The sequence below is a fragment of the Vulpes vulpes genome, chromosome 15 (assembly GCF_048418805.1).
Source record: "Vulpes vulpes isolate BD-2025 chromosome 15, VulVul3, whole genome shotgun sequence".
NCBI lineage: Eukaryota > Metazoa > Chordata > Mammalia > Carnivora > Canidae > Vulpes > Vulpes vulpes.
This window is the reverse complement of record NC_132794.1, coordinates 107,883,882-107,895,946: the sequence shown is the minus strand read 5'-3', so window position 1 is coordinate 107,895,946 and position 12,065 is coordinate 107,883,882. Positions and strand designations below refer to the sequence as shown.

Sequence of the window (12,065 nt, the reverse complement as noted above, 5' to 3'; positions counted from 1 at the left end):
TGGCCTGGCTCCCTATTTCAGTCCCCACAGTGCACCTCTCTCCTTTTTCCCCCCTATTCTTGGATATCTGTGAGATTTCTGACTAAACCCCTAATTTATATGAGCTAATTGGAGACAGACTCTGTTCTCTTTGGTTAGAGCCCAACCAAAACGGTTATGTAAGAGTGCAAAGCCCCTTAACTGCTCGAATACCCCAGATTTTGCCCTTAGCCTCACTCCTGTACCAAGAAAAGAAAAGACCATATTTTGCTACATTTCCATTTCCTCAAAGTCCAATAATTTACAAACATACTTTGGGGGCAGGGGATCTCATTTTTCCAGATATTACATTTAACTGAATGAATGTAAGTCCATACAACATACCAAAAACAGTTCGTGTGAGGGTTTGGATAGTTTTTATTGAGGTGTCAAAAAATCAACATAATTCAGTTTTCCTAATGATCTAAAAGCTGAAAACCTGGCTATTGGGTAGTTTATTTGGGTTGCTAAACAAGTCAATTAGCTTTGCTTTCTCTTACTGCTGTCATATACTCAGTCATTCAACTAACAGGAAGATCTAAAAATGGATTTAATCTTAATGTCAAACTCGTGTCACATGCAGCTATGGCTTAGCTTGGAGAGAATTTATAACAATGGTGTTATAGTCAGTGGCAAAGATTGTGGCAATCTTCACACAATAACAATTGCTTAGTTGCCAAAATGCCCCCCACCATGCCAAAAAAAATGAGTTATGGAGTTTATTTCCAATTTCAATTACATTGTACATCTGCTTTTGACCTTGGTGCCTCTAGGTGATTGGTCAAGAAGTCTGTGGCTGATTTCTGAACTGCCCGCAATATGGGCTTATTAGCCACAGATGTGGGCTTGGACAGTCAATGGTGACCTTTTCAGATTCGCTTTGCCTCATGGCTAAGAGCTACCCTGCAGCTTGCTGTGCCTGAGCAGCACAGAGCTCCGACGTTAGGTTACGCAGGGCCATAGGGCCGTTCACATTCAGCACAATGGACAGCAACAAGGCTGCGTGGAAGATGAGGTGCTCGCCATCTCTGCACCCCCTCTTCTTCGGGTTAAAAGTTTACCTTTCTTTGTTTCTCCCAAGCTTCGCTTGACCAAGAGAAAAATCAGTTGGGTGCAACAGAGATTTTAAAAAATCTACTGATCTAATTAAGTTCAGCCCCATCCCCTAGAGCAGGAACTGTGAATACTCTACCTAAGAAGGCTTCCTTAATTTCAGTCTTGTCTGTTCGCCGGATAATTTTCACCACACAAATAACAGCCAGGGGTGTGAGGAAAGAAATTGCCTGGAAAAAAAATAACAAATAATCCCTTATGAGGACAGCAGTTTGCTATCAGAGGGCTGATTGATAATTAGTTCAAGTTTGTTTCATTTAGACTCACTAGTTGAATGATCTTACTGAACTCCTGACCTCAAACAAAGAAGGAGGATTTATATCTATACTTAGAGATGCTAAAGATTTAAAAAAAAAATTGGAGGTCTGACTGTGGGTTATAACTGATTTGTAATTGCTGGGAGCCACGTTTAAAGTGGTGGCTTTTTAAACAGAAAAGAATAACCTACAATCAGGATGACTCATCTTTGCCAGCAGCCCCCTCACACCCTCCCCTGCAGAAGGGTGAGAGAAATCTTGGCCTCCCATCCCCAGCTCTCTTTTTTTGGGGGGAGCATGTTGGACTTGCTTAGAGTCAATCGATTCATTTTCTTTGGTGTTCTTTTGTTGAATTTCATTTCCTCTGCAAAGCAGAGTTTAATCCTTTTGCTTGCCACCTCTCTTCCTTTCCTCCATGGCCTCTTCTCCTCTGGCCCAAAGCACACAAATGTGCAATAAATGTTTAATGAATCAAGCTGGTGGGATTCAGATGCAAGCAACACTCATTATAGAACCCACTATGAGGGACGCCTGGGTGGCTCCGTGGTTAAGTGCTGCCTTCAGCCCAGGGCATGATCCCAGGGTCCTGGGATCGAGTCCCGCATCGGGCTCCCTGTGAGAAGCCTGCTTCTCCTTCTGCTTGTGTCTCTGCCTCTCTCTCTCTCTCTCTCTCTCTCTCGTCTCTCATAAATAAATAAAATCTTTTAAAAAATAAAAAGAACCCACTATGAGGCAGGAACTACTTTTGGGTAGCATCAGGTACCAGCATCTCTTAAATCCTCGTGATGGCTCTGTGACTATCTTTGCCAGGCTTAGGGACTAAAGGATGTGCCCAAGGACATAAAGCTGGTGAGTAGCAAGTAAAGTAGCCAAGCTTTAGAGACCAGGTTTCCTGCCTGCCATATCTAGTCTTTATTTAGTATTCTATAATTAATAACTTATTTTCAACATTCCAACAACCAAGAAAAAAAGTATTTCAGTTACTTCCTTATAACATCTCAGGCTAACAATATCGGAAGGGGCTAACTATCTTACAAATCCACAGCTGGCCTAATAGACAGTGGTGGGAAGGATGGGATGTGGAAACTATTGCTCACACTTTTGGAAACAGTGTTCACATTTTTGGAAATCTCCACCTGTACTCTAATGCAATACTACTTTTTTTGGAAAGGAGCTTTCTAATCCGGCTAAGGCATAGCTGGAAGACACTTTTCTTTTATATAAAGAGAAATCACCCAAATGACCAGAGTCTTTCAAAATGACTGGAGACACTCTACATACTTGCTACAACCAGAATGCAAGAGCTGAGCACATCTTGAGGTCTCCTTTTTGGGAACTGTTTTTAGAAGCAGTTCATGAGACATGAGAAAACCCCTCTCCTTACTGGCCAGTATCTTTCCCACCATAATGGTAGTAACCAGGTTGACGAGCCTCCTTATCAGCTATGGCCCTGAATGAATTAGCTGTTTAAACACCAAATTAGCAAGTCCTATCACCATGGAAGGTATTTGGAAGAATGTGGCACAAGTCTAAGGGCAGCTGTAGGAGAGGAGATTCAGAAGAATGTCATACAGAGAAACGGAGGATTTCCCCAAGGGTGACCGGAAAAGGCAAGACTCACCTGTGAGTTAATAGTTCCAGCAAATCTGTGAAAGTTCCCATGAGAGCCTGGGTGGCTCTCACACTTGAAAAACAGTCGGGCTCACTACAATGCTGAGTTCCTCAAATATACTCACAGGACATGTACATTTTGTAACAAGCATCTCAAATGATACTGATGCTGGTGCCTGCGTTAGGGTTTTGACTCACACACTCAGTGTTGAAAGAGTGATGACTGAAGCCCTTGCTTACTTAAGTCCAAAGTTATAGCTAAGGTCAAAAAAGTCCCTGGCAACTTGTATCCTCTCACTTCAGACATGCAGACCAGGCCACACACCCTCCAACAGGGGAAAGCGGCTCACTGAACAGTGAACTACACTGCAGTGACCCCACTGACAGTCACATATGAGAACAATGTGGGACTGAAGGAAACATTACAAGACAATCCCAGATGACATACTCTAAGGTTAGACTGAATAAAACCCCAGAAAAGATATGCATTGGCAAGACTTTCCCTACTTCAGAGGCTGTCTACAGGAGATCCTGAGCAGAAGCGTACCAACCAAGAGGAGAGAGAGACACTGCAGGGGAGGTTGACAGCTCTAGGACTGTGAGTAGGGGTTAGAGAAGGCACTGGGGTGGAAGTGGCTCCAGGCTCGCCGCTTGATGGCCAAGGGCATCTCCCTGAGCACTGCTCCCCAACCCAGCTCTTCTAACAGATCCTCACTCTGACAGCCCAACCAGACTGCACTTAATTTCACCTATTCTAGACTTTCCCAGGTAGATGCACATTGGTCTCTTTTCTAGAACCACTGACAAATCACTTCCAATGCTGGGCCAATCACAGCCAATTCTGGGCACCCTTGAGGACCAGGGCTCCCCAGCTCATGAGCCTCACATGAGGGAATGCATCAGACCAAGCACCACAGCACCCACCCAGGCAGCCATAGAAATGTCTGCAAAAGACTGTGTAGCCGTCTTTCTCTCCTCCCCTCATCCTAATGACATTTGGGCTCTGGTCCCATTTCTTCTTCCTGAAAACATATTTGGCACATCTTTGGACAGCACAGGCTTCAAATCAGCATAGATAGAGATATATTGATCGTGTGCTCCCTTTTTCATAAATATTTTCCAACTAGAAGATGGAGTTAAGAGATTAGCCCCAGAGGCCAACACATTAGGAAAACAACTATCTTCTGGGCCAAAGCACTTCTGAATTGAGTAAAAGAGAAATGAATCCCCCTTTCACCCAGAAGACCAAATGGAATTAAACCCCATGTACGCCCTTCCCACAACTCTGACACAAGCCTTTAGAGGCTGCCCTTCTGCTGCCTGAGCCCATGGAAACGAAAATGGACACAGACACGAAGGTGGGGAGTGATTACTTCTACTTTCCAAACAGATGTAGAGACGGAGGACAAAATGGGCAGGCAAAATTTCTCCGGTACTGTTTTCCCCTCAGGTTAATTTTACCATGGCTTAAAAAATTCTTTGAAAATCCTGGGAATGAGCCCAGTGGAAAGACAGGGAATGGTTATAAATGCTTATTAAATGGGACCCGAGAGAGACCAGAACAGTGCGTTCCAGCCAGTCACTGCTGTGGGATGCAGGGAACAGACTGAACTCCCTTTAGACTTGCATTTCCCTCCTGTTACGAGAACAGGGCTGCTCAGTATATATACACATAAGTTAGCTAACCAGAGCTAACATGTTCTGGAAACTTACTGAGGGCCATGGTCTGTTGTAGGTATGTGAGGCAAATTAACACACTAACGTGTCCTTACCTTATGGATGAGAAACTAAGGCACTGAGGGATGAAGCAAGCTGCTGAAAGTCACACAGCTAGTAAGTGGTAAAGTGGAAATTTGTAACCGAACTGTTTAAATCAAGCTTTGTGCTTTTAACCACGGTGTTTTAGCAGTTCTGACCTTAGAAGAAAGAAGCATTAATAAAACATGGTAAATGCTTTTTCTCTGGAGATGAAGGAGGAAGTTAAGGGCGCTCACGTCCAGGAACATGGATAAGTCACAGAAATGTTAGTGGCAGCTGTCATGGGTTAAGCACCTACTATGTATAAGGGACTTTCCTCACAGTTCTCTAATCTTCTAACCACTCTGTTGGGGGAAACATTATCCTCCTTGCATTACAAAATGAGAACTCAGAGCAGTAATGTGAATTCCCAAAGGCATGCACCTGGTGGGCCCAGGACACCCCCTAACTGGGCTGCCCTCCTAGCTGGGCTGGAGTCTTGAATCACAGCGATCCCCTAAGCCCAAATGTTTCATCTTCCAGTTGAAGGAAACTGAGCTGAGATCATTTTTGCATTAAAGAACATTTTGTAAGCTACTGATTAAGTGTAGTCCACAGAAACCAAATATCCATATAATATATGTAAACCATTAGGCAGGATCTGGTCCACAGCTGGTTTTGCATGATGCTAGGCTCCAGGCTGAGAAGCCAGAGCTCTGAAGAGGGAAATGTAGGGAACAGACTCAGATTAAGGAAAGCCAGATGCAAGCTCCAGCTCTAACACTTACCAGCTCTGTGACCATGAGCAAAGCACTCCACCTCTTCCCCTTGGGGCTCGGTTTCCTCACCCATAAGATGGGATGTAATAATACCATCCATAACAAATATTGTTGCTAGGATGCAAATGCACTAGCAGTTACTGAATGTTTCTTATGTCCCAAACGCTAAGCGAAGCGCTGTAAATCTATCACCTCATTTGATGCTCTCAGCACCATGGGAAGGGGAGGGAAGTGTTATTAAAGACCCCTTTTTACAGACAAGGACACTGGGGCACTGAGAGACGAGGCGATTCTCCTGTCACATAGCTAGAAAGTCGATCGCAGGTTGTCCACTCTGGAGCCTGCACCACAGACCCATCCAGAGAGGCCAGCAGAGTTGGCATCCAGTGAATGCCTATTGTTGGCTACAATGTTGTTATTTCCCAGGGAAAATGGAACAAATGACCCAAACCAGAAAAGGAGTACCAGGATCCTGAAACCACAGGTTTGGGAATAAAGCACTCTAAGTTCCAGCCCACTATGCCCTGAGGTCTGAGCAGTCAGGGACGAGGTCAGGGACAGAGAAGAGTCTACTTTGCCCAGGCTCCTTGCCATTCCCTACAGGACCGACATCTCCACCAAGGACCTACCTTGTGCACTGACCAACGAAATCAACACAGGAAGTGCCTTTCTGTCCCCAGCCACTGCTGCACCCAGAAGGTGGGTCACCCAGAGTGCTGATGCAAGGCACAATGCTGTCAGGATGCTTCTGGAAAATAACAGACTAGCCAGACTAGCCTGTGTGAAGTGGGAGGGGCAGAAGTACACCAAGAACTCTGAATAAGCAAAGGGGCCAAAGCCAGAGCGCCCTGATGTTAGGATGTTAGCTAGAGAAGAGCTTGTCACTGAGGTTCATTCATATCAGACAAACAATGGGTGCAAAGTACCTTAATTTCTGGCATTTGACAGAAAGGTGTGCTGAAAAGTACTTATAGAGACAACTCAGGACGTGCAGCGCAGACAGCTGAAAAAGCCCTCCTGCGAGTAAACAATTACAGCCCATCATAGAGAAAAGAGCTGTCGAAGACTTTACCAAAAAGTCTAAAAATTAAACTGTCTATCATGAGCCAGCTTTGTCTCTTTTCCTCCCCTCCTTCCCCCAAAATTGACTTTCTGTCTTCCTTAGAAACATCCTACCCTAAAATAGGAAACCCTGTTATCGAATCAACACCATATGAAGAATATTCTACAGAAGTAATTTTCTGGACTCATTGTGGCCAGGGCAAAGGACAGGTCTTGGGTAGATTTGTTTTTTAAGCCAAGGAAAGCAATTGGGGGAACACCAATCACTCCGTCAGCTCATTACCTGAGTTCACCTGTGACCATCCAATTCCTGTTCATGTCTGTGTCCCCCATGAGACAGGAAACCATGTCTTGTTCAGCTGTGTACCTCCATCCCCCAGCACCATGTTGGGCTCAGGCAGGTGCTTTGTAACTGTCAGCTGAATTAAGTAATAATCAGCTAACCTGAAGCTTCTCCACAGTCTGCTTCCTTCTTCTGCCTCCCTCACACATGGATACCCTAAACACACTCCTATTCACTGGGCCCACATGGCCCCTGCTCTCCAGTGTCTGTGCCTTTACACACCAGGTCTTCTGCGTGCGATCTGCTACTCACCACCTCTCCATATACTACAAGCCCCCATGGAGACATCACCGTTGAAGGGAGCTGGCATTCAGATCTGGGTCCAGCAACTGGTGGTATATAACCTTGGACAAGCTGCTAAATCCCACTGGGGTTTCATTTTGTCATTGAAATAATGGGTTCACAAAAGTGCTGACCTCAACAGATGTGAGAGGGATTATCTGAGATGCTGCTGCAAATTGGAAAGCACAATTCCTGTATTCAAGAGATGTTGGTGGTTGTTGTTACTGCCATGATGATGATGAGGATAGTGATGATGATGATAGTGGTGGTGGTGATGATTATGATCATGGTGGTGATGGTGATGATGATAATGGTGGTGATGATGACAATGATGGTGGTGGTGATGATGACAATGATGGTGGTGGTGATGAAGCTCACTAAAAGTGTAATCAAGCCTCTAGTGCTTTCTAGATTCTGTTTTGTTTAGAGTACCATCTCCCCCAGTCACCTACAGGACCCTTAAGGATAGACTTCCCACATCTGATTTGACTTCCTATCACCTGAAGCTCCTATGGATTTCCTTACCCACAGCAGGCTCCTGGAAGTGTTCCCTGAATGTACAAAGACACAACTACTAAGACAGCAACCAAAGAATATACTAAGAAGCAAAAACCAACACAAACTAAGTCTTCCTACACCAAAAAGCAGATTTTCAAAAATGCTATGATAAATCCCACACTCAGGAACAAACCATGACCATATCTTTTGAATAGGGAGCAGCCTTCCATAAAGGCAGGTAATGGTTTGTGAACATCTAGGACATGTTAATTCAAGATTCAGTATATGTGAAAAGAATTCTCAGTCTCTCTGCTCAATAGGAACCCAGAATCATCAAGGGAAACAAACTCTTAGAACCAAACAATCCAACCACATTCAACTTCCAGGTTGGCAGACATAGTCATCTTAGCTGACAGTGCCAAAGACAGAACAAATGAGGGGGGCTCCCTGGTCTTATCACCATTCACTCTGCTTAACTTAATCCCGTACCATTCTGATACTATTTTTGTGACATCTGAACAAGTGGCTCATCTAAAATACACATGTGCATACACACACACACACACACACACACACACACACTTCCAGAGGCCTAATTTCCCAATCAAAAGACATCTGGGTTTTTACCAGCTGCCTTTCAATAATTCTTTGGTTAGAAAATTAAAAAGTTTGCCTTTGGATCAAAACATTCCAACCAAAAGTAAAACAGACCCCAGGATTTTGTTTATGTATTAAACAGCAAAACTTGAGCTTTCTAAGGAAATCAACATAGTTTTAAAGAACAATATAAAAGCATGTTTTATTAGAGTCTTCCATAAACATTTGAAGGTTTTAAAGAATCAGAGCGAACAAATGATATTTTATATTAAACTCAATAAAATCCAGGTGACAAAGCAGTTTTCCTCTTTATGTTACATGTATTATAAATGTACCTACCGCTTTCCTTGTGTTATTATGGAATTGTATTAAATCTTGTGAGAAAATGAATGAAACGTATCCACTACTATTAACAAAACAGAAGGTTGAACTTATCTCGTTAGGGGATTAAAGGGTAGGAATCAGGATTTGAGGCTGAATACACTTCTATTCTCTGAGAATCACAGAACTGAATAACTCCTTTACTGCCTCCTAACCATCCCTGCCAACATGCAAATGTGCCCCCTCCTATCCCTGTCTGCAGCCAGAATATTTGTGGCATTTGTATCTAGACTTCAAAACATTCCATTGTTCATAAATCTAGGACATAGCCACAAATTTCCCACAATATCCCATATGAACACTCATCTCCAAATTGTGTTTTATAGCACATAAAATGTGAAATCTGTGAGGAATGGGGGTAAGTGGTAAGTAGGAGCCTCCCCTTTTCAAAACCATGGAGTAAACTAGTGAGACACATACCAGTTCCTTTATTTCTAGGATTTATAGAAGATTTGAGTAAGAGCAGAAATGGAAAAAGTCTAATTTTCATACTCAAGTGTTAGATAATGCCTGAACTCTTCGAGTCCCCTGAAATTTGCAAAAATCCAGTTTCATTTCCAGTGGAAAAGCAATTATTAAAGAGCAATTAAAGTAACACTTCAAAGCTCATGTGATGTTCGGGGCATTTCGGGATGTTTTCAGACACAAAGATCTTTCCAATCATCACTAATTAACAAGATCTCCTTCATAAAATCAGAGGGATTTCTTTCAAAACACAAAAATATTCGCTTGTGCTCTACGAAATCTCAGGACCAACCACTGAAGGTCCCAGGGGCACAAGACATAACGGCTGGCCAACAGGAATAAACTTCAAGCTGGCCCACCAAAAGTCACATTACTGTTCTGTAATGAGGAGGAGCTCAAATGTTCCCTCTGCTGCAGAAAGGCCTGATGACAATTCCCCAGGAGGCAATTAGCATCAGCAAGGAATCCTGAACACTGGGTTCCTGACCTATAGGGCAGCCTCATGGCTGAGACTGGGCTCAGAGCTTCCTGCTTGGATCTGAATCCTGGCTCTGCCACTCACTGGCTGTGTGGATTTGGGCAGGTTCCTTCTTTCTCTGGGATGCAGTTCTGCACCTGCAAATATGGACAAGACTGACAGCTTTCTCACTGGAATGCTGGGTGCGATTAAATGAGATAATCCTTTCTCAAGCTCTCAGCAAAGGGGTTGGCACATAGGAAGTGAGGTGTAAAAGGCCACAGCTGCCATGAGGCGGGGTGAAGAGGTGAAAGTAATGCCGCTATATCTACCAGCTATTTGGATCCTGGCCCATTTATTCTAGAAGTAGAAAGACACAAAAGACTATCCAGGGATTGAGTCCTACAAGGTGGGGGTCATCAGTGGTGTCACATGACCACCTAGAAACCAAAAAGAGCAGTTAACAGAGCTATCTATGGGGCCTGAGTTTGGCAAAAATCGAGGTTTATCCCAGAAGGAAATGGAACAGGGAAATCTGTTTCTAGTCTTATTTTACTGTAAATATTTGGAAAGAACTCAGGTAAGCAAGTCCCTTCTCTTTCCAAAGTGGCAGGCAATTACTAGTTCTCCCATGACCAAGCAAGCACCCGTCATGACCTGGAATTGAGTTTAATGTGATGGGCTGCTCACCTCCTCTTTCTTCCAGACTCCTCACTGTCTTCAGCAGGGGTTAGAAAAGCAGAAATGAAAACCCATCCGGTTCATACTTGGGAGACTGGTCAAATCAGCCATGAAAAAATGGTACTTACAAACATGAGGCGGGTAGGTATGTTGTCTGATTGCACCAAAGGATTTTTATAGAGCCAGATCTCTTCTGGCTGGATGACTCTCTGGAATGGATCCAAAAACTCTGTAAAACTGAAACAAAACAAAGACAGACGTGTGAGGGCTTGAGCACTCAACTGTAGCCTGTAGTTCCCTGAGAAGGCCACTCCCACACGCCCTGGGTGGAGAATCCAGCCTCTGGGGAAGGGGAAGGAATAACAGGCTGCCTCAGGAGGGAAAAATGGATGGAAAGAATTACTGAGACTCTGTAGAACCTTCTGGCAGCACGTGCCAGCAAAGACCCATTCGGAGCATAAAAGAACAGCTGCAAAGCTGACATACAAAGACCCTCGAAGTCGGATCTCTGATGTGAACTAGGAGCCGAGGAGCAGAAGGGGGGATGGCAGGGAGGTGGGGGGCTCGGGGTGGGGCAAGGCCAGGCCAGCAGCGCAGCTCTGGGAAGGAAATGGGCTCCACGTGGAGCAAAGGTGAGGGAGCAGCCTGCACCACCTGGGCCAGGAACCCCACCTCCCACCCCCCACCCCCACCCTGCCTTCCCTCCCCACCCCCACGGTGCGCTGACACGTCGCCACCAGTGGGGGGAAGAGTGAGCAAGAAAAGCCTCCCGAGAAGACAGGAGGTCTGGCAGGAGGAACACAGGGAGAAGGGAAGGGAGGGAAGGAAAAGGGCAATGGGGGGCATTCTGGGGCTGCTGCCAAGAGCACAGGCAGCATGAAGCATCCACGTCCTCCTCTCACCACCCTCCCAAGCCCCCGCACCCCGGGAGCCCACAACAGGTGCATGCAGAGCAGTCACCACCAAGAGGACAAACGGGGTGGGCAGGGGCGAGAGGGCCAGAGCCTGCCAGGACGTGCTTGGCTTTGTCAGATGACCCTCCGGCCCAGGCCTCCTCTCAGGGAGCTCATTTCAGAATGTGGGTCCGACAGGGCGGTGTCACCCATCAGCCCAGACTCAAGAGGGGAATGGACTCCACCTCTCAGCAGGGGTGTAGCAAGGTCCCATCCCACGGGCTGTCAGCATTGCGAGGGGCCCAGGCCCCACTCTCACAGACCCCAGAACCTCGATCCCCATCCCTTCCCCACGCAGCAGGCCCCGCCGCTGAGCACATCCCTCCTCGCTCCGCTTGTCCCCCAGGTGTTACTATCCTTGTGGCTATTTTTTAAAGCCTCGTGCACCCCACCTTTTGCACAATTCCACATCCCACCCTGGGGAGCTGCTGCCAGAACGCATCTATCAAGTAAATTATATCCTCTGGGAGCAGCGGAGCCAAGAAAGATAGACGTGCTTTCTCCAGCCACGCTCCAGCCACCGGTGTCTGCCTCTGAGAATCCAGATGGCGAGGCAGCCACGCAGAGGACTTGGGTCTCCCAAAGCAAACGGGGGCAGAGGTGGGCATGTGGTGGAATGGAAAGGTCTGGAGACGGTACAGGGTGGTTGCCAAGAAAGGACATCCTGGGCCTGGAAACTGCCTTCCACAAGCTCTCTGTGGGTGCTCTGGAAGCTAGGAAATGGGAACCCAGCTTCCAGCAAGGGGGTCGGGCATGGCCTCCGATGACCTGTTCACCAGGGCTCACTACGCACTAGGGCTCGCCAGGGCTGTGAGGTCAGCACGTCCCACA

The 12,065-nt window shown here is 45.9% G+C and overlaps 1 protein-coding gene across 5 annotated transcripts in view; it reads right to left on the bottom strand.

Annotated features, from left to right (window-relative positions):
• Positions 1-12,065, bottom strand: part of PLPP4 (phospholipid phosphatase 4) — a 119,271-nt gene that overhangs the window by 64,769 nt on the left and 42,437 nt on the right. For all 5 annotated transcript variants that reach the window (XM_025994488.2, XM_072740239.1, XM_072740240.1 and 2 more), the window contains exons 2-3: positions 10,410-10,518; positions 1,211-1,301 (exon numbers count right to left, since the gene is read on the bottom strand). In XM_025994488.2, the coding sequence (XP_025850273.1) occupies positions 1,211-1,301; positions 10,410-10,518 (200 nt within the window). The remainder of the gene's footprint in view (positions 1-1,210; positions 1,302-10,409; positions 10,519-12,065) is intronic.